The sequence below is a fragment of the Geotrypetes seraphini genome, chromosome 2 (genome assembly GCF_902459505.1).
Source record: "Geotrypetes seraphini chromosome 2, aGeoSer1.1, whole genome shotgun sequence".
In the NCBI taxonomy this organism is placed as follows: domain Eukaryota; kingdom Metazoa; phylum Chordata; class Amphibia; order Gymnophiona; family Dermophiidae; genus Geotrypetes; species Geotrypetes seraphini.
The window spans coordinates 360767672-360791056 of NC_047085.1; the positions used below are offsets into that span (position 1 = coordinate 360767672).

Here is a 23385-nt window from a genome sequence, read left to right on the forward strand (position 1 = left end):
AGGTAGGGGAGTTCATGGGGGGGGAGCCCAGCAACAGGAGGGAGTTGGCATTCCTCCAGTCAATCTTCAATTTAAAGATGGGGGGGGGCCAGTGGCAGAATGGAGTGAGCATCCCTTCTGCTGATCTTCAGTTTAAAGGAGGTGGGATCAGGGGTGTGTGGGGGTCTGGATGGCTAAGGCAGGAGGGATTGAGCTATACTCCTGCTGATTTTTTTTTTAAGGTACGGGGTGTGGGAGAGGGGGGCCGTCATCGGGGGGGGGGGGCGCAGCACAACATTTTTTTTTTCAATGGACACAGATATTGTGCATGTGCAACACATGCACATCTGTTCTCATTTATAAAAAAAAAAAACCAAATTATTCCTGCCCTGAACAGTTGAGTAGCAGGAGGCTGCTTCAGAGCTCTGCACATGTCTTAGCTTTCCCTGCCAGCTCTGCACATGTGTCAGTTACTTTCTCTGACTGATCGGATGGGATTATGGTGGACTTCTGTGAAACTCATTTGCATGCAAAATTGTTCCAAAATTGATCGCCATTTTCAAATCAGACCATTTACTGGCACCAGAGCGACCCACAAGATCTTTATGGCAATTTTAGATCTTCCGGCCTTCAGTGGCTGCTACAAGGATCATTAGAAACCAAGAGAACCCTTTTGTGCATCAGCAGGGGAGCTTTCCATGCCAGTAGGACTGCCTTAAAGAGTCTTACTGCCACGGAAAGCTTTTGAGTTTTGGGGCCTTAATCAGCAATAATCCCTGCTGGTCATGTAGTAGTGTAAAGAGGTAGGAGCAGTCCCTGTCTGGCTCTGGGTTTCAAAATGGTGTTGATGACACCTAGTTGTAGTCTCATGGTATTACCACAACTTATGACTGAACCCTAGTGCTATTACCACATTTTGAAGACCAGAGCCAGAGGTTAAAAGCAGAGGGGGGCTGCTCATACCTGATAGATAACGAGATTATTCCATGAAAAGTCCTGAGAAAGGAGATTGAATTAAGGAGAGGATTGGAGGAGAGACTTTGCCTAAGAGAAGAAGCTTGATTATGGGGTTGTGTTTAGGGAAGGCATTTCAAGAGGGGACAGGGTCATGGGCTTTTTAGGGCCAATAGAATTTGGTGGGGGATTGGATTGGGTGGGGTGGTAGTCTTTTGGAGGAAACCAGATCAAGTGGGGAATGTTCTATGGGGATCATATTGGATGAGGGGAGTCTTCTGACTTGGATTGGATCAGGGGAATAGGGGTACTGCAGGGAGGGATGGGGATCGTACTGAGCAGATAATGCGAGTGGATCTGTGTTATCTGCCAGGGCATATAAAATAGTCTGTTTGCTAGATGCAGGGCAGATGCTGTAAAAGGGTCCCAATCTACATTAAAAACAAACCAAAATGTACAAAATATATATCATGGGAGGTGGGGGGGTTTATTTCTTTTGAAATAAAACAAGCCTATTTTGTTGCATGTTTCACTTCATTTTAAAACAAACACACATTCCTCATAGTAATAAAATGCCTACACTCGCTAGTATTGGCATCTTATCCCGCTCAGTCCATGACTGGTTGTACCTCACCCCAGTGGAAAGGCTCATTTAAATGCTTTCACTTGTAAGAGAACAGAACTAGTTACTGATGTACCTCTGGAGCATATGTATAACCTCTCTGATTTCATTTGATTTCAGTAGTAAAAGATGAAAATAACCAGAGTGAGACGGCTGAAGACCTGTGCAAGATAGGGTCAGAGAGATCCCTGGTGTTGGATAGACTAGCCATTAACGTTGCCAAACGTAAGAGTTCTATGCCTCAGAAATTTGTTGGTAAGAGTTAAATGTTTGCTGTTTCTGTGTGTGCCATACAGGATTTCTCTATTTAGTTGTATTCTGTAATCTGTTAATGGAAGGCAGGGATTTAGTTCACACAGGGCCCTACCCTATGTAGGTCAACTAAAAAAAAATCAGTGCCGACCAGTGGAGTGCTGAGCGCGATTCTATAAAAGTTAGGGGCACTGTATAGAATTGCGCCTAACTTGAGGCATACCATATTTATGCTAGGTTTTTCTTCACCTAAATACCTACGCTTAACTCAAAAGGAAGCGCCTAACTAACTAAAAAAAATAAGCCCATGATCCACCCCTAATCAGGCCCACTTTTTAGGCAGGCACTTTGGACTCGGCGCCTACTTTTTATAGAATTGCGTTTTTCAAGTTAGGCTCTTAACTTTCAATTAAGTCTAATTAAAGGCAATTATAAGCTGTTAAGTGCCAAGTATTGGCACTGATTAAGCCTATTAACCAATTAAGTTAGGCACCTGCATTGGCTAGACACGCCAATGTAGGCATCTAACTTTAGGTGGACTATATAGAATTTAACATATTTTGCCATATTTTGTAGGCAATGTATTGAATAAGTATTTATATGGAAGGTAGAAGCATTCTCAGCTGCCATATCTTGCATAATCTTCAACTAGTGATATGCAGCCTATACCTTGGGAGAGGCATAAAGCTATTTTCGGTCCTCGATGTGGTTCTACTGTATTGCAAGATTTATTTTTTTTTAAGCATCACAGAATCTAACAGAAATAATAGTTTCATTTCACAGGGGCATTGTCGGGGCTGGTAGAACAAGAAGAACTGATATTTTTTTTTCAAAACTTGATGGAGCAAGAATGAGAGACAGAAATTGGCTAAACCTTCTGAGCTTCATTAACTCTCTAATACTTTAAGCAGGGGTCAGTCACTACAGGTTGTTAACACCTTCAAATTTATATGAAAAAAAATGGCTGAAGTGCAAAAATATACGATTGGAAAGATTCATCATGGTTCTTTCCCATAGAAAGGGAATAGGAAAAAAAGCTTTTGTAACTTGACTCTACAGGAGAGAGTTGCACAAAGACAGAAATTTCACCCATTCCCGCCTATCCTTGATGGAACCTAACCCATACCCACCCATACCTCCTAAGATCCATTCTATCCCCACTTGTCCCCTCAATTAAACTCCTCTATCACCACCTTTTCCCCGCAGGAATTGACGCTGTTATTTACTTACCCAAAAGCCCTCTGTTTCTTCATAACCCCAAAAGTTTCTCGTGGTGTTTTGATGTTATTCACTGTTCAAGCTTCAGTCTGGTGTTCCATCTATTCTTTGGGCATTCCAAGTCTCACACTGACACTCCAACTGCCTCTTGCTATACTTTCCAAGCCTCATTCTGGTGCTCCAGTTGCCTCTCTCAGTGCATTCCAAACTTCATTCCGGAGTAACCAAATATTTTGACTACATTCCCACAGGAATCCTATGACAACTTCTTCCATCTCTGCAACAATCCCTTATCAACTTTTTCCATACCCACGGGATCTCACGGCTTCTGCGGGATTCCCATAATCTCCATTCTTGTGCAGCTCTCTACAGATATCAAGGTCCTTATATTCAAAAAGGTTTCCATTCCAGTAGAGAACACCTTGGTGTGGATTTTTGAAGCTTGGCACAGTGCTCATGTGGCTTGCATGGTGGCAAAGGTTGAGCATTATTGTTCTCCATGATTAATGTCAGCTGAAATTTCCATTCATCTTTCTACCAGCTTAGTTGCCTGCTAGCTCTATTTGCTGTTTGTCATTTTTAGCTACATTTCACTTAAGTAGTAGTGTCATATAGAAACATGATGGCAGGTAAAGGCCAAATGGCCCATCCAGTATGCCCATCCGCAGCATCCACTATCCCTCCTCTCCCCTAAGAGATCCCATGTGCTTGGCCCATGCTTTCTTGAATTCACAGTCTCTGTCTTCACCACCTTTTTCAGGAGACTGTTCCATGCATCTATTACCCTTTCTGTAATAAAGAATTTCCTTAGATTACTCCTGAGCCTATCACCTCTTAACTACATTCTATGCCCTCTCATTTCAGAGTTTTCGTTCATTTCAAAAAGACTCACCGCCTGTACATTAATGCCACAGAGATATTTAAATGTTTCTATCATATTCCCTCTCTCCCACCTTTCTTCCAGAGTACACATATCAAAGTATCTAAGTCTGTCCCCATTTACTTTATACCAAAATACCACTAACCAATTTTGTAACAGCCCTCTGGACCAACTCCATCCTATTTATATCTTTTTAAAGTGTGGTCTCAGAATTGCACACAGTATTTCAAATGGAGCCTAAACATGCACTATCACCTCCTTTTTCCTACAGGCCATTTGTCTCCCTACGCACCTAAGCACCCTCCTAGCTTTGACCGTCACCTTTTCTACCTGTTTTACCACCTTAAGATCATCAGACACAGTCACCCCCAAGTCCTGCTCTTCTTTCAAACACAGATACTGTACTATACTATTCTCATAGATTTTTGCAGCCCAAGCACATGACCCTGCATTTTTTAACATTAAATGTTAGTTGCCAATTACCAGACCAGATCCCGCCTCATGTTATACACACCCCTCCCATATCCAACTGTTTAGTCACCCAGTCAAAGAAATCAATCAAATTTGTCTGACAAGATCTGCCTCTTGTAAACCATGCTGCGTCGTGTCCTGCAGTCCATTCGATTCTAGAAATCTTGCTATCCTCTGCTTAAGAAGCATTTGGGATGAATCTAAATATTTCATTTGGGTTTCTCCAAATTCCTCTGAGAACCATCTTTGCTTTAGTGTGGAATTAATCATCTCAGTTAACCAGAACAGTACTTTAACTGACATATCTCAGTATAAGTGGGAAGGGCATAGGTCTAGTTAGCATTTTGTTCTGGAAAATCTGTTCACTAGAGGTCTTAGGTCTGTTATTGTGATAGTATTAAATTCTATCCATATTCTGTCCCCTGTTATATCGAGTGAGATACTTTCACAGATATTCTCCTCTGGTTGATTGTCATATTTTCAAAGAGTTTGCATTATTCTCTATCTTGTTCACAGAATATGATGCTAGTGAGTTGGGTGTGGGAGTAGTTGCATTTGAAGCAGTCACTGCTGAACAGTGTGAGAGCGGTTAGAATTTTGAATAGCTTCTTTAAGTCAGTTTTATCCTGTCATTCGTTTCTGTCACCCAGTTCAAATGTCAATTAATTTAATTATGCCTCTACTATCCTCTCTTTCTACATTCTGCTCTGCAGGTTTTAATGCTTTCTCTGTGCCTGTATTTTCCCTCTTCCCACATACATTCCTTCATCATGCATATTTACCCACCTACAGTCTCAGAAGCCCAGCCTTCTTGTGGAGCTACAGTTGTTGTCAATAATTATGGTTAGTTTATGTAGGATGAAAAATCTTTGCTGGAGAAAGTTTAGTCCTCTATTCATGAAGCTCTCAGGCCCTGATTCTAGAAAGTCCACCTAAAGATAGTCATCAGTATCAGCGCCTAACTTAATAGATCAATATACTTAATCAGTGTCGATATTGGTATGCAACACCTCACAATCAGCTTTAATTGGACTTAATTGAAAGTTAGGCACCTAACTCAAAAACCTTGATTCTATAAAAAGTAGGCTCCTAGCCCAAAGCGCCTTCACAAAAAGTGAACATGGTTAGAGGGCAGATCATGGGCGTGTTTCGAGTTAGACATCTATTTGTATTAGGTGCTAATAGGCTCTGATATCAGCACCTGACTTTAGATGAAGAAAACCCTGGCATAAATATGGTGCATCTAAATGTTAGGACACAGAGCACCGCCTATGCATGCTTAGACGATGCTAAGCGTGATTCTATAATGAGCACCCAAGTTTTTTTAGAATCTGTGCCAATATCGATGCCTAACTTTAGGCAGACTTTATTGAATCAGGACCTCAGTTTCAAGAAAAATAACCCATGGCTTTTTCCATGATACTAATTTTACATGAGGCAAGTGGACAAGGGCCCAAGTCTGCTCTTAGAGGGTAATTCTGAAACTCCACAGGCTAGCTGCAAAATCTTTTTGAAAATACTACATCAGGCTGCTGATGTAGGATTTTATATCTTGCCAACTTTGTAGAGCTGAATATACAGGATAAAAAAACACACAAATATGAAATCCTAGGGCATACCCTTACTAAATATCCCCCCCCACCACCACCACACACACAAATATATTCAAATATACACATTTGTTCCATTTTAGGGGAATTTGCGTTTAAACCTCTTTATATTAGAGAACTTTGGATCATTCATTCTTTTAAATAGTCTAAATATAGGTATACTAGTGTTTTAGCCCGTTACATTAACGGGTGCTAAAGTAGATGTCTGTCTGTCTGTCTGTTTTGTTTTTTTAAAAATTTGTCTCTCTCTCCTTGGACGCTGTCATTCTTTCTGTCTGTGTCTTTCCCTGGCCCCCTGTCTGTCTATCTTTATTTCTAACTCTATCCTCTTCCCTCAATCCTGCATGTGCCCTTTTTTATTTTTCCTCCCCACTTCCTTCCAACATCTGCTCCCCCTGTCCTCCACACTTCCATTCAGTGTCTGTCTCCCTCTCTCTACCCCTTCCATCTAGTATTCACCCTCTGTCTTGCCCCTTCCATTCACTGCCTTCTCTTCTCTTTCCATTCAGTGTCCGCCCTCTCTCTCTCTGTTCCATATGGCCTCTCTCCATCTCCTCCTTTCTTTTTCCTTGGTCTGACATACCTTCCTCCTTCCCTCCATGCCCTGCCATCTCTTCTTCCCTCCAAGCCATTCTCTCCCCCTCTGTTCCTTTCCTCCTTGAACTACTTCATCGGGCAGCAGCAGCATTCAGAATTCATTGCTGTTGCTGGCTTCAGGTCTTCCTCTCTGGCCGGTCCTGTCTTCATGAAAACAGGAAGTAGGCAGGACTGGCCAGAGAGGAAGGCCTGAAGCTGGCAACAGCAACGAATTGTAAACGCTACTGCTGCCTGAAGCACCCGAGGCAGATGCTTCTCTCCCCTTCCAGACCAACCCCCGCTGACTCTACAACCCTCCCAACGAGATGACTTTAATAACAAACCTCCCTCCAGCGTTGGCAGCCGCAGCACGGTAAACAGGCTGCTTCGCAGCTTTCTTCTGCCATTGAGTCCCTCTGTCGCGTCATTGATGATGTCATCAGTGACGGGGCAGAGGGACACAACTGCAGGAGAAAACCGCAAAGCAGCCTGTTTAGCGTGCTGCAGCTGCCAACGCTTGAGGGAGGTTTGTGCCGGTATGTGCAGAAGCGGTATGTCCCTCCCCCTCCAGTACCTGTGCAGCACTTTATGCGGCGTATCCTCCCACGATCCTGAGTCGGCCCCAGCGCTCGAGTGTGGGCCCTAACCGCGCATCCGCTCTCCTGCCTGCCACAGACCTATGGATCACGGAACACACATGCGGGAGTGCGCATGCGTGGCTAACGATTTATTATATAGGATAAAGGCCAACGTATGAACAATGGACTGGATTCAGTAAATGGTACTCAAAATTTTGCACTGAAAAAAATTGCCATTGATTCGTATTCTATAATGGGCATTCCAGGATCAGTGTCCTTTATAGAATAACATGTAATGCCGGGATCTGCACTGGGTGCGAGGAGTTACTCCAATTAAAACCAAGTATAAGTCCCAGTGAGAAAGTCGGGCACAGATTCACACTATTCTATAATACCATGTGCATTTTAAGGCAACACACCTGACCCACCCATACCCTTCTTGTGGCTACAACCCCTTTGCAGATCTGCATGGAAATACAGGCACTATTCTATAAATGGGCACATAAGTGTGTTTTCATGGAGATCTGCCGTTTCTGCCCTGTTTCTGCATTTTGCATTAGAACACTTTTTGAAGTAGTATCTAACGTTCAGTGCCTAATATACAAGGCAGGCCAGAAGTAGATATACAATATTTATTCATTATATTTTTTATTACATAGGTAATGAATAGGTATAATATACTACTAAACGATAATTGAGTAAAAGCAAAACAATATAACTGATACAGAATTTTCACATGAATGTTATTTGTGACATCTGTATTATAAAAAGAAACAATGAATAAATACTGTATACCTACTTTTGGCCCACATTGTAAAATCCTCCCAAATGCTCTTAGAACCTTAGATAAAAATTCCTCTGTACCAAAGTTACCAGATTTTCCCGAAGGAAAATCCGGACCCATGGCCACGCCCTCACGCCGTTCTGCACTCAGCCCCACCCCAGAGAGCATCCGCACATGCATGTGACATCACCACATTGCATCCCGATGCAATTTTTACAGGAAGCTTTTCAAAACCCGAACAAAGTGCCAGGTTTTGAAAAGCCGTCCATTCCCCTGGACATATCCTCGAAAAGGAGGACATGTCCGGGGAAACCCGGATGTCTGTTAACCCTATTCTATACCATGGAGTTCTACTATAAGATGCTATCTATGGCACATTTCTGAAATCTTTATTGATCAGACCTCCATTTCCTGGCCTTCTTAGCAGGCCAAGGGTACTTGGGATATTGGTGCATTTTTATTAGATTATAGATTAATGACTTTCGCTAAAGTAATGCAGACATATATTCCTGTAGCGTCTCAATTCTTTAAATAGTTACAATTATTTTATTCATAAGCTGTGAAGGGAATTCTATGCTTTGACCAAAACTCTTGCTGTCGCAGCTTTATATACTACAGTGACTGGGATATCTCTTCAGGCTTCCATATTTAATAAGTCATTAAAGTAGCAGTCGTATGTGGTAAAGACTGAAGTCTCAATAAAAAAATTTAGGAACAAGATTATGCTCTTTTACCGAATTTGGAGGACTGGTCACAAGTTTGGTTGCAAGTTTCATACCTCCGACCAGTGTCAATGGCTCAGTCTTTCTGACCACATTGCACATACTGAACACCTATGGAAATGTACATGATTAAGGCTGAAGTTTTGGTCTCATAATCCTGAGAAGGGTTCTTTTAACCATGTTATATTGCTGCTCAGTATTTGGGATACTATTAAGGATATTTCCCATATAAAATCAGTAGTACTACAAGATAGTTCCTTAATAGATCTATTGCTGTTGGCCACTAAAACTATATTATAATGGGGGGCGTGGCTTGCAGCCGTTACTGCATGGACGCGTAGCTGTGAAACTCCTGCCCCAGGCACAGTTTTTGACGATTTTCAGCTTAAAAATTATCCCTCAGCGGCAAGAAAACCATATAATGGCTACAAGCCAGACAAAGATTGAAACTGGTGGAAAGGCACACCATCTAAGACTCCTCTGCAGGCTAATGCTCTTGATATGATAGAGTTAATTGAAGAGCTACAAAGCATTAAAGCAGTGATGAAGGAAAACATGAATCAGCTAGCAGTGGTGAAAGAGGAGATTGTGAATCTATCTCAGAAGATTGACATGTTAAATAATAAAATGGAACAGTTTGAATCAAGAGTGGAGAAAATGGAAGCTGAGCAGGTGCAGTGTAAAAAAATCACAGGACTTTATTGGATATGGAAAAAAGGATGGAAGATTATAAGAATAGGTTGAGGAGGAACAATGTGAGGGTGCTGGGACTTTAGGAAGGGGCAGAGGGGAAAGATGCAGTGGCGTTTCTGGAGGATTTAATACCTATACAAATTGATTGGTGCCAGATTTCATTACAGCACAAATTTTTTGCCCAAATCTGGGATTCCTGTGTCTGGAAGAGAAATGCATGGTACTAGATATCTTAATGGGAGGGGGTATCGAATGTATAGATGGAAGGAAGATGAATGGTTTGTAGAATAATGATAGTTATTAAAGTTAATGAATTGATTCGGGGTGTCACATAAGCACTTTATGATTCTTCAAAGTGATTTTATTTTAAGATTTTCATGGAGTTTTATAGATTTTTACCTATTTTGGATTATATATTTGAATATTTAAATATAATATGATTAATATATAAAAATGAGATATGCTGTCTTAACTGAGGGTAATTTATGGGGTGATAAAGGTAAATATTAGTGTCTAGAGTGTGCTTTTCTGGGATATCATTCTATCTATAGATGATTTCAGTTATGTATATTGTTTAGAAATCTAATAATTTAGTAATTCAATGAAGTTCTATTAGGATAAGAATAAGGAAAAAATGTATCTTAAAATATTCAACATCATAATTAATTAATATAGTCAGCTGCTCAGTATTTATTAAATCATAATAGATTTTTAATTATTTATTCTATTTATTTATTTCAGTTATTTATTTGAAAATTTTATATGTTGGGGGAAAATGTTTATGCCTGGGGGAGGGTTCTGGTTGCTAGTCCATATGTGCGCCTTCAAGCAGTCACATGATAATGGGGATAGGGATTTGGGGGGAGTACAGGGGGGTTTATTATGGGATTCTGGTTGTGTATTCAGATAAGGATGGGAATTAGGAAGGGATAGGGGGTGGGAAACGGAGGGGTTTAAATTGGGGTCCTGGATGTGGAAAATGAATTTATTGATTAATGGATTTATTGGGAAATCGAGAGATTATTTTTTAAGATTCCTTTGTGATAAAATTATACAGTGAGTTTAAAATTATTTTCCTTAAACGTCAATGGGCTTAACCATCTAATCAAGAGGAAAAGAACACTTAACTTTCTAAAACAGCAGGATGCGGATATATATTATATCCAGGAAACACATTTAAATGCCATGGAATCAAAGAAGTTGGAAGTGGGTGGTGGGTTAGACAATGTTTGTTTGCTCCTGCTGTAGGTAAAAAGGCTGGAGTTGCTATTTTAGTTATTAAGAAATGCTTAGTTACTTTTAATTTGAATTCTGCTGATCCCTAAGGGAGATGAATCCATGTAGACATGAGCTTGGGGAAAGATACATTGGTGCTCTTTAACATCTATGCCCCTAATTCAAATCAAGCTGAATTTTTTAAAACTCTTCAGCAGTTGATACCACTGGCTGCTTCTAATGTAGTAGTGGCGGGAGATTTTAATGCTGTTATGGATCCATTATTGGACAAAAAACCAAGCAAAATAATAAAATCATTAGGATTAGATAACTTGGTACAATCCTGTGCACTGAAAGATATATGGCAGATTCTCCATTTTAATGATTGGGAATTTTCTTTCTGTTCCCATGTCCATAAATCATTTTCACAAATAGATTATGTTTTTGTATCAGATAAATTAGTACAGCAGGTAACAAAAGCCACCATAGATCCAATTATTTTGTCAGACCATGGTGAAGTCTGGATTGAATTTAAGTTTGCTGAACAAGATTGTAGTAGACCTGTGTGGAGATTTAATAATACATTGCTTGCAGACTCAAACTTTCTTGAAGAATTTCAATTAAAAATGAATGAATATTTCCAAATCAATGCCTCAGAGGAAATCTCATTAGAAACATTGTGGGATGCTTTCAAAGTTACCATGAGGGGGCAAATCATATCATATTCGGCACATATTAGGAAACAGCTTAAAATGGAATTTACTGATCAGGAACAAAATATTAAGGACTTGGAGTCACAATTGGCCTTGAAATGGGAACAACCTACTTTACAGGCCCTCTTAAAAGCTAAATATAAATACAATGAGATTTCCTCTCAACTGGCTAGAAAAGAATTGTTTTTTCAACAGGCTCTGAATTATGGAAACTCGAATAAAGTGGGAAGAGTATTAGCTAATTATCTTAAAGCTATAAAAAGAAAAGTAAAGATTGTGACTATTAAAGATGAGAAGGGGAAAACTCATTCTCAAATTGGAGATATTTTAAAACAATTTTTTTAACTTTTATAAAGCTTTACATTCTTCTGAGCCTTATTCAAATAAAGACCTAGAGCAGGGGTGTCCAACCTTTTGGCTTCCCTGGGCCGCATTGGCTGAAAAAAATGTTTCTGGGGCCACACAAACACGCAGACGCTGCAGCAAGACAGAGGAGGGAGCCAGCAAGATGGTAAACACCTGGAGGCAGCAGAGGAAAACACTGCATTGCCCTCAACCGGGGCCACACAAAATACTTCACGGGGCCGCAGGTTGGACAGCCCTGACCTAGAGGATTTAGAGTTTTTAAAGTCAATCAAGGGACCAATAATTCCCAAGCATATAAAAGGAAACCTGAGGTGCCTATATCACTGAAAGAACTACAAGCAGCATTGAAGTCTCTTAGAGTTGGATCCGCTCCAGGTGGTGATGGTTTCACTGTAGAGTTTTATAAATCATTCCAAATTTCCCTATTACCTCATTTATTAAATTTATATCAGGCTCAACTAACTAAAGGTTGTATTGCTGGTACTATGGCAGAATCTTTAACAATTGTTTTGCTGAAGCCAAATAAAGATCCTAAGCTGGTTTCAAATTACAGGCCTATTTCTTTGATTAATGTAGATGGAAAACTTCTGGCTAAGTTATTGGCTTTGCGCTTGGCTAAGGCTCTCCCTTATATTATCAGTATGCACCAAATGGGGTTCGTTGCTCAAAGACATTCATCAAACAACACCAGACTGGCTTTTCATATGTTAAATTTAACAAAAGCCATGGAAGATCCGGCCTTTTCTGTATCTTTGGATGCAGAGAAGGCCTTTGATCGTGTGGAATGGACGTGCGTGTATCAAGCAATGGATTGGTTTGGTATTGGATCCGGATTCATACAAATGATTCAAACCTTGTACAATTCCCCTTTTTCCAGATTATATATTAATAATACTTTTTCGGAACACTTCAAGTTTCAAGTTTCTTTATTTTTGATATACCGTCTATCAAAACAAATGTCTAGACAGTGTACAATATAAAAAGATTGTAAGGGACAATTAAAATAGGTAAATAAAAGCAATATTTTATCAAATATTAAAAATACTAGACGAATTCAGAGAGGAGAGTTAGACAAGGGTGTCCATTATCTCCTTTACTGTTTGATATTGTTCTGGAACCCTTGTTATTGGCTATTCAACAGGCAAAGGAGATTCAGGGTATTCCTTACGCAGGTCGGGAATTTAAAGTCTCTGTGTATGCAGATGATATTTTGTTTCATTTGAGAAATCCTGAAACTACCATTCCGCAATTACTGGATTTGATTGACAGATTTGGGAAATTTTCTGGATATAAAATAAATTGGAGTAAATCGAAGGTTCTTCCGCTAAATGTACACTGTCTGTCTAAAAGGATTATTTGATACATTCCCTTTTCTTTGGAAAGAAGAGGGTATAAAATATTTAGGTATATGGATTCAAAAAACACTGGAACAAACGAAAGTAAATGAAAAATCTCTATTGCTTAAGGTCACAGAATTGTGTAAGCAATGAAACCCTTTACATCTGTCTTGGTGGGGGAGAGTACAAACGGTTAAGATGATGATTTTGCCTGTGGTTTGCTACCAAATGGGTATGTTGCCAGTGTTTTTTCAGGGATCCTTTTACAAAAAAATAAATAGTATCCTTACCAAATTTATTTGGCTAGGTAAAACAGCTCGAATTGCTTTAGTATCTTTACAAAAACCAATTGCAGTGGGTGGGGTAAATTTCCTGAATATTTATAGGTATCATCAGGCCTATATACTGCGTCAGGGTATGCACAGGATCCTTCCTGAGCTCATGGAACATCTTCCTGATTGGCTGCACTTAGAGTGGCAAATTATTTCCCCATTACGATTGTTTCATGTGTTGAGTATCAAGTTACCCAGATATGTTAAGGATAATAGTATTTTATTTGACACCTGGAAAACCTTGAAATTTATTAATAAATTAACAGATATTCCAATAGAGAAATCTACTTATCAATCCTTATGGCTAAACTCCAAGATTCAAATTGGCGAATCTGGGATTGTCTGGAAGCATTGGATGCAGGCAGGTATATGTACACTAGATGATGTTCTATCAAATGGGAAAATGCTTGATTTTTCACGACTGCAACAATCATTTGGTATTTCAAAGTCTCAAAATTATAGGTGGTTGTAGTTGAAGCAGGCCATTCAGAATGGATTCCCTGATTGGCGAAATCTAAAAAATCATTATAGCTTGCAGGTCCTATGCTTCCAGACAGATTTATTAGGGCATCAGACCGCCTGGTGGTATAAATTAATATCTGAATTCTTGAATAAAAAACCAAAAACTAGTCTTAGAGACATTTGGAGCATTGAGATAAAGCAGTATATTTCTTCGTGTCAATGGCCACGAATTTGGACTTGGAGAATGAGATGTACAGCGTCAGCATCTATGAGACAAACCTGATTTTTCTTGTTGCATAGGATTTTTTGGACCCCCAGTTCATTTGCAAAAGTTAGACAGTTCTAAATCTAATAGATGCTGGCATTGTAATCTAGACATTGGGACATTGGATCATCTGTTCTATTTTTCTTTGATACTCAACTTTTGGAAGTCAATATGGGGACAGATTAATACCTTACTGGAATCAACAATTGCATTGACATATGAGGTAATCATATGTGAAACATTATTGAATATTAAGCCCCCCATAAATGCAGGCTTTTCCTAATTATGACCAGGATAGCCATGCAAATAGTAACTCGCAATTGGAAAAATTATGATTGCCTTAATTTTCCTTTTTGGTGGGCGAGTTTATGCTCCAAGCTATAGGTATGAGAAAATGAATGCTGATATGTTGGGACATAGCAATTTATTTAAACTGGTATGGGGCCCATTGACGTCTTTTATTACTTCATCATAGTTGTCTTTAATTTTTGTTTATTTCCACACACCCAGGACAGGGTGGGAAGGGGAGGGCTACCTCTTTTGTTTATTCCTTGATTGAATGTATTGGAAGGGAGGGGGGGGTTATTTTTTCTGCATTGTTATTGATTTAATATAAGTGCTTATTTTGATTATTAATGTTTGTATAATTTTCTGCATTTTGTATTAGTCTTGAAAACTTAATAAAGATTAAAAAAAACAAAAAAGAATTGGAATAAAAACCCCAATTATAATATATCACTGGAAAAAATCCCCCATTCTCTATTTCTCTGGATAACACTCTCATCCTCTCTGTCTTGTCAGTTCGCAACCTTGGGGTTATCTTTGATTCTTCTCGCTCCATTTCTGCACAAATCCAACAGACCGCTAAAGCCTGTTGTTTCTTCCTCTATAATATCACCAAAATCCAACCTTTCCTTTCTGAGCACACTACCAACACCCTTATCCACACTGTTATCACCTTTCACCTAGATTACTGCAACTCGCTTTTCACAGATCTTCCACTAAACCATCTCTCTTGTATACCACCAGTGTTGCTATATTCACATTACCTCTCTCCTTGAGTCACTTCCATTTCTGTATATCCAGTTCAAACTCCTCTTATTTACTTACAAGTGCATTAACTCTGCAGCTCCTCGGGCATGGATCCAAGATGGCGTTGCTATAGGAGACTGTGTTTTAGCAGGGGCTCTTATCTACCGTATTTGTTGAAGCCTTATCTGTTCCTCCTTGTCCAGGTAAAATGGGAAAGAGACATGGGAAAGTTAAAGAGTTTCCCCCAGCCTCTTTTTCTACTCCAGCAACGAGGCAAACAACTTTACATGGAGTCTAGGTTTCTGCTGCTTTGGATCACCGACCCCCCCCCCCCTTTTGTCTCAATCTGTCTTGGAAACATCATTGGGCAGCAGCTTAGGGCCCTGTTGAACAAATGCCACCGCCTCAACCAGGGAGCAGTGCAGGAGCAAAGTGAAGTGATATTAGAGATGCTCAGATTTCAAAGCAGCTCCCTGAAGCTACTGGGGGTGTTTTGCCTTCTGAAAATTCTCTGATTCAGGAGGATGACCGAAGGAGACAAGCAGCTTTGAGAATGCTCTCAGGCCTAGATTATTAAAAAACCATGTTAAAATATGACGGGCTGTTATTGCAGCCTCTGGTAGTGAATTTAAAAAAACAAGTCATTCTCAAAAAAATGCTCATGTAAATGAGGTTGGCGGAGAGTAGCGAAGACGTACTAAATTTGCATGTGCCCATCGCTGGTGATAGTGATGAGCACAAGTACAAAAAAAACACAAAAACATTAAAAAAAACCACAGAACACAACAGCCAACCAACCAACACCACATACACACACACCCCTGCCACAGGAGAGATGCCCACCCTCTTCTGCTGCCAAGCGAAAAAAAAAACCCCAGCAGCGGGAGAGATGCCTATTCTCTCCTGCTGCCAAACAACACACACCCTGCAGCAGGAGAGATGCCCACTCTCTCCCACTGCCAAGAAACTCCCCCATGCTGTGGGAGAGATGCCCACACTCTCCTGCTGACAAGTGAACTCCTCCCCCAAGTAACAAGAGAGATGCCCATTCTCTCCCGCTGCATCACAACCCCCCCCCCCACCTCCGACCCCTCTCACTTGTATCTTTAATTAAATGGCTGACCATTAAGATGCCTACTTCCTCCGGCCAGCTGGCCCACATCTTCCAAAATGGGCTTTCCCCTCCCCAGTGCATCCTGGGATGCACCAGGGAGTGGCCTGAGGCTCTGATTGGCTCAGGTTATTTAAACCTCCCCGCACCAGGAAGGGGCCTAAGGCTCTGATTGGCCCAGACGCCCCGTAGGAGGGACCTTAGTCATTCGGGCCAATCAGAACCCCAGGCCCCTCTCTGGTGCATCCCAGGATGCACTGGGGAGGGGAAGGCCCATTTTGGAAGAGGCAGGCCAGCTGGCCAGAGGGAGTAGTCATCCCTCTAGTCAGCCATCTAATTAAAGTATGGGGAAGGTGTGTCGGAGTTGGAGGGAGAGTGTTGTGATGCAGCGGGAGAGAATGGGCATCTCTCCCACTGCTGGGGGGGGGATTCACTTGGCAACGGGAGAGATGCCCATTCTCTCCCACTGCTAGGAGGGGGGTCGCTTGGTAGCGGGAGAGGGTGGGCATCTCTCCCTCTGCAGGGATGGGTGTTGTGTGGCAGCGGGAGAAAATGGGCTTCTTTTCTGTTGCTACAGGGTGAAGGGGGTCGCTTGACAGCAGGAGATAGTAGACATCTCTCCTGCTGCTTGGGGCGGGGGGGGGGGGCACTTCTCAAAACGGCTTTTCTAGCAATCTCTGACACTGCTATGCTGGGGTTTTAAACAATTCTGTCACTGTACCAGCACCCCTGAACCAGTCACAGATTTTTGTTGTCAAAAGCTGACGCCACTCTTGGAGAATGGCTCGGTGATTCTAAGGAATCCACCGGAGTGCTCCTATTAATGTTGAAGAGCCCATTTGCATGTCAGTGTCAGAGACTGCTAGAAACCTCGCTAAAAACAGAGATAAGCCATTTTGATAATCTGCCGCTAAAATGCGTGCAGGCTAAACCATTGGAAAACAGTTGAGCAACGGTGTTAAACTTTTGAGAATCTAGGCCTCAGAGAGAATAGTGAGTGATTTGGTCAAGGCTCAGAGACCAACTTCCTTTGTTTCATTTGAGGCTGTTACAGAGAGACCTACCATAGTGACATTAGAAACATTTTGGGACGCTTTGCAGGGCATTAACTCCTCTCTAAAGAAGGTACTTAATGATCATAGTAAAGACATAACAATTCTTTCAGAAGCAGTCATTGCTCAGGCTCAGGCTATTGACAATTGTGCTATATATTTAGAATTCCTAAAAACTAAGATTCAGACTTTGGAAAGTTGTGAGACTGCCTCAATTAAAGAGAAAATCTATATCCAACGTAGATTGGAATATTTGGAAAATCAAGTCAGAAGGCATAATTTAAGATTTTTGAACTTTCAAAAATCTCCATTAATCTCTTCTGTTGATATGGTGAAATGATATTTTTTGGAAACTTTGAAGATTCCATGTGATTCAGTTCCACCAATAACAAGAGCTCAATATATAGGGGTCCTTTTACATAGGCGTGGTAGCGGTTTAACACGCGGAATACCGCACATTAAACTGCCTGCCATGCTAATACCTAACGCCTCCATTGACGAGGCATTAGGATTTTAGGCTGCAGCAGGGGTTAGCGCGTGATGAAATGTCCGACGCGCTAACACCCGTAGCACGTCTTGATAGAAGGAGCCCATAATGAACTCTGAAAATGTTGAAATGAATTTAACATCTTTCTTGGAATCCTCTTTGGAAATAGTTACACAGGGAGCAACTATGGTAGTAACTTTTGTTTTGGAGCATGACCGCAACAATTCAGATTTCTTGATGTTTTCTTTTTTGGCTGAAACATTAGAGTAGCTAGAGATACACAAATGCAGTGCAAGGCCTTTTTGGCCTATCGTTCTAGGGTTTTAGCCCTGGGCGCTGAACTTGTTTTATGTTTTCCTTGTTTGCTTTGTAACTTTTGAGGTTAATCATTTTCAATTTTTTGATCCTAAACAATTGGATGATTTTCTTAAGGCTAGAGAGGATGTTAATGTAATTGTATAAGAACCTTATCGTCGCTGTATGGGATGACTTGGGGGGGGGGGCTTGATTCTGAATAATCTCTTTTCTGGCTGGGCTACCCAACGGGCAGCTTTTGCTTTTTGGGGATTGTCATTATTTCTATATTTCTGTATATCTCTGTGGATTGGTGATATGTTAAATTTGAAATGCAATTAAAAACCAAAACAAAACTCTGCAGCTCCTCAGTATCGCTCCTCCCCAGAAACTCTATTTATCAGATAAGTGTTTCTTATCTGTACCCTTCTACTGTACTGCCAACTCCAGACTCCGACCCTTCTATCTTGCTGCACCATATGCCTGGAACAGACTGCCTGAGTCAGTACATCAAGCTCCGTCTTTGGCCGTGTTCATATCTACTACTACTACTACTTATCATTTCTATAGTGCTATCATGTGCACATAGCGTTAAAGGCTAAAATCCCACTTTTTTAGGTTGCTTTTAACTCCTATTTCTTACCAGTGTCTGTTTTATCATTCTCTCTGTGAGATATTCTCTAACTCCTATTTGTCTATTTTGATTAGACTGTAAACTCTATCAGCAAGGATTGTCTCTTACATGTTTAATGTACAGCGCTGCATACAACTGGCAGTGCATTAGAAATGATAAATAGTAAAAATCTTTATTTAGGGGCCTTTCTGCTACAGGGCGTTGCTTTGGGCTTAACACACATTAACACAGGATTTTAATATGCAACAAGACCAAAATTAACTGTGCATCATGAAGGGGCATTCCCACTGGGTTTTTTTTTTTTTTTTAATTGTAGATCATATGTTAACATTTGAATTAGCGTGTGATATCTGCTCTTGGATAATGCAGAAGCACTTACTGCCTCTTTAGGAAGCAGTAAATGGTCCCATATTAACTCTGCATTAGACAGCATGTGATAAGTTCCGCTCATTAACTGCCAAACGTCTTCCACCTAACTCAGTACTCATGCCATATCCCCTGACAGTGAAATTCAGAAAAATTAAATGTCATATGGTCTTTGTACCGCTCTAGTAAAAGGGGAGCTTAGGTTTTGAAATCTTGTGTTTCTCTGCTCTGCTAAAGTAAGGTTTTTCAAATTCTATGTGTGTTTTGCTCAGTGGAAAGGGGTTCGTTGGGTTCAGAAAATCCTGTATCTTTTGTTCTGCTCAGCTGTGTAATAAAGGGAGCTTAAGGATTTGGCTTGCTATTGGACCACTGAAATTTTAATAAGGGTATGGCTTGCCATTGGACTATTTGAATAGTTGTCTTGAGCCAGTGTCTAGCTTGCAAGGGCCATTTCCTGGGGTACTTTCATTTCCTGTGACAAAGCTTTAGTGGAAACACATGTGCTTATAGCACAGCAACTCTCTAAGAGCTAAGTAATCTTGAATTGTATATCTCTGATTTGCTTTATGCATATACTCTTACACTTTCCCTTTCCGATCACATTACTTTCAACTAGTAAAAACATTTGAAAAATTAAATACTCTTTCCCTTTACTTTTTGGGAAGTTTGGCTCTCATCTGTTTGTTTTCTGTTGAATTAAGGACTTATAGTCCCACCCACCCTCCCCACACTCCACCCATCCCTGGGTTTGCTATTGATATATAGTCAACCCAATAATCAAGAATACTTCTCAGTCAATTCCCAAACCAACCAATCGGGATGACTTTTATTCAGTGTAATCATTGTGATGCTTTAGTTCCATGGCGTACCATCTGGAGACTTAAAGCTTGCCCCATCTGTTTTCAGTTTTCTAGTTTCAAGGAGAAGCTCTGTAAACTTAAGCAGGAATTGGATGCAATTAAAGCATCTTCCATCACTCCACAGAATCATGCCAATTTACCACTACGGCCTCAAAAAATAAAGCAATCCAGGAATAAATGGGTCACAGTAGGCTCAGGTAGATTGTGACAAGTGACACAGAAACATCCACTCTCACAATAGTTGCCCTACAGATTTATTTTGTTCCATTAGAACATTGCATTACTCAGGAAAACAGAATTGAGATGGAACTAAAATCAGTGAAGGAAATTCAAGCACCCCAAAGGAAAAAAAAGAAAGTTTAAACCAGAAAATTATTGCTGTTAGGAGCCTAAAAGAGTGAAATGCCTCCCAGGATTCTCAGCCACCTGGAGTACCAAACAAATACTGCCTATAATTAGGGAAGAAACTAAGAATTCTAAAGTTGATGTTGTTATCCACTTGGGAACAAATGACCTAGCTAGCAATACCCCCACTTATGACACAGAAAGCTTTTCAGGAGCTGGGGGAAGGGTTAAAACCTTTTGTAAAGACTGTCTAATTATGGAAAAGGAGAGGCAAGCTTACTAAATACCGAAAACTTCAATAGGTGGCTCAGAGTCTGATGTATAAAGTCTGGGTGGACAAAGCGACGGGATCCATCCCAGTATACTGAGGGAGCTCAGAGAGGTTCTGGCGGGTCCTATTAAAGAGTTGTTCAACAAATCTCTGGAGACGGGAATGGTTCCCGGGGATTGGAGGAGAGCGGATGTGGTCCCTATTCATAAAAGTGGTCACAGGGATGAAGCAGAAAACTACAGGCCGGTGAGCCTCACTTCGGTTGTTGGAAAAATAATGGAAGTGTTGCTGAAAAAAGGATAGTGTACTTCCTTGAATCTAATGGGTTACAGGATCCGAGGCAACAAGGCTTTACAAAAGGTAAATCGTGCCAAACAAACCTGATTGAATTTTTTGATTGGGTGACCAGAGAGTTGGATCAAGGACATATGCTAGATGTAATTTACTTAGATTTCAGCAAAGCCTTTGATGCAGTTCCTCAAAGGAGGCTGTTGAACAAACTTGAAGGGCTGAAGTTAGGACCCAAAGTGGTGAAGTGGGTTAGAAACTGGCTGTCGGACAGACGCCAGAGGGTGGTGGTTAATGGAAGTCGCTCGGAGGAAGGAAAGGTGAGCAGTGGAGTCCCTCAGGGTTCGGTGCTGGGGCCAATCCTGTTCAATATGTTTGTGAGTGACATTGCTGAAGGGTTAGAAGGAAAAGTATGCCTTTTTTGCAGATGATACCAAGATTTGTAACAGAGTAGACACTGAAGAGGGAGTGGAAAATATGAAAAAGGATCTGCAAAAGTAAGAGGAATGGTCTAATGCCTGGCAATTAAAATTCAATGCAAAGAAATGCAGAGTAATGCATTTGGGGAGGTATATGCTGGGAGGTGAGAAGCTGATATGCACGGACGGGGAGAGGGACCTTGGGGTGATAGTGTCCGAAGATCTAAAGGCGAAAAAACAGTGTGACAAGGCAGTGGCTGCTGCCAGAAGGATGCTGGGCTGTATAAAGAGAGGTGTAGCCAGTAGAAGGAAGAAGGTGTTGATGCCCCTGTACAGGTCATTGGTAAGGCCCCACTTGGAGTATTGTGTTCAGTTTTGGAGACCGTATCTTGCGAAGGACATAAGAAGACTTGAAGCGGTCCAGAGGAGGGCGACGAAAATGATAAGAGGCTTGTGCTAGAAGATGTATGAGGAGAGAATGGAAGTCCTGAATATGTATACCCTAGAGGAAAGGAAAGACAGGGGAGATATGATTCAGATGTTCAAATACTTGAAGGGTATTAACGAAGAACAAAATCTTTTCCAGAGAAAGGAAAATGGTAAAACCAGAGGACATAATTTGAGTTTGAGGGATGGTAGATTCAAAAGCAATGTTAGGAAATTCTACTTTACAGAGAGGGTGGGGGATGCCTGGAATGTGCTCCCGGAGAGGTAGTGGAGAGAAAAATTGTGACTGAGTTTAAAAAAGCACAGAGGATCTAGAATCAGAAAATAATATTAAATATTGAACTAAGGCCAGTACTGGGCAGACTTGCACGGTCTGTGTCTGTATATGGCCGTTTGGGGGAGGATGGGCTGGAGAGGGCTTCAATGGCTGGGAGGGTTTAGATGGGCTGGAGTAGGTTTTAACGGAGATTTTGGCAGTTGGAACCCAAGCACAATACCAGGTAGAGCTTTGGATTCTTGCCCAGAAATAGCTAAGAAGAAAAAATTTAAAAAAAATTTAAATTGAATCAGGTTGGGCAGACTGGATGGCCCATTCGGGTCTTTATCTGCCATCATCTACTATGTTACTATGTATATCAAGAAGGCTTTAAGTACCTAGGAGAATGGGGAATATATGGAAAAATAAAATACCATATTGTATTGATAGGCTGCATTATGCTATGTCAGGTAAAAGAATCCTTGCTGAGAAATTCATGCAATATGTTTCTAGGCATTTAAACTAGAAAGTGGAGGTGGCCTGTGTTATGCAGCACACTTATGGTGGCCATCCCCAGCAAAAAACAAGATGTGACAGTAGTAAAGATAGCAATGTAAACAACAACATTAGCAATACACTTCTTAGAAAAGCAACAGGAAGTAAGACTAAACAAAAAAAATAGACAAAAAATAAAATTGCACTTGTAGCTGAAAAGTAGCTGGAAAGCAATGACCACAAACGCTCACAATCTAAGCAACAAAAATCATGATCTGCAAACCCTGATGTTAGAGGCAGACTTGGATATTGTAGCAATCACAGAGACATGGTTCAATGATTCCCATGGATGGGACACAAACATATAGGGTTATAGTCTTTTTAGGAAGGACAGAGATGGTCACAAAGGTAGAGGAGTACTCTCTATGTAAAGACTAATATCTAAGCAGCTGAAATGCTGGGGGTATGGGAAAAGGAAGAAACAATATAGATCACTTTGAAAAGAGAAGATGGAACTTCTATCTACGTAGGTGTTGTCTACAGACCTCCGACTCAAGCACAGAAAATGGATAAAGATCTTGTTGCAGATATCCAAAAGTTGGGAAAGAAAGGAGAAGTGCTATTGCTGGGTGATTTCAACCTACCAGATGCAAATTTGAAAGTTCCGTCTACGGAATCAGAAAGAAGTAGAGAGATAGTGGATGCCCTTCAAGGAGCTCTGCTCAGAAATGGTGATTGAACCGACGAGGACAAAGTGAATCTGGTGCTCATACATGGGGAAAGTGTCTCTAATGTACAAGTGGGTGCCCTCCTGGGCAGCTGTGATCATCAAATGGTTTGGTCTGATATAACAACTAAAGTGGAGGGTGGCCACACAAAACTCAAAGTCCTGAATTTCAAATGTGTAGGCTTTAGTAAAATGGAGGAGTCTCTGAAAAAAGAGCTAATAGGATGGGAAGACATAAGAAAAGTGAAAAAACAATGATCCAAGCTGAAAGG

The 23385-nt window shown here is 40.8% G+C and overlaps 1 protein-coding gene across 14 annotated transcripts in view; it reads left to right on the plus strand.

Annotated features, from left to right (window-relative positions):
- The window catches only part of IKZF1 (IKAROS family zinc finger 1), a 245193-nt gene that overhangs the window by 215208 nt on the left and 6600 nt on the right, over window positions 1-23385 (plus strand). For 7 of the 14 annotated variants that reach the window (XM_033930481.1, XM_033930488.1, XM_033930492.1 and 4 more), the window contains one exon: window positions 1676-1810. The exons of 1 other annotated variant lie outside the window; for it this stretch is intronic. In XM_033930481.1, the coding sequence (XP_033786372.1) occupies window positions 1676-1810 (135 nt within the window). The remainder of the gene's footprint in view (window positions 1-1675; window positions 1811-23385) is intronic. 6 more of the 14 variants (XM_033930482.1, XM_033930489.1, XM_033930486.1 and 3 more) reach the window with 2 other exon arrangements.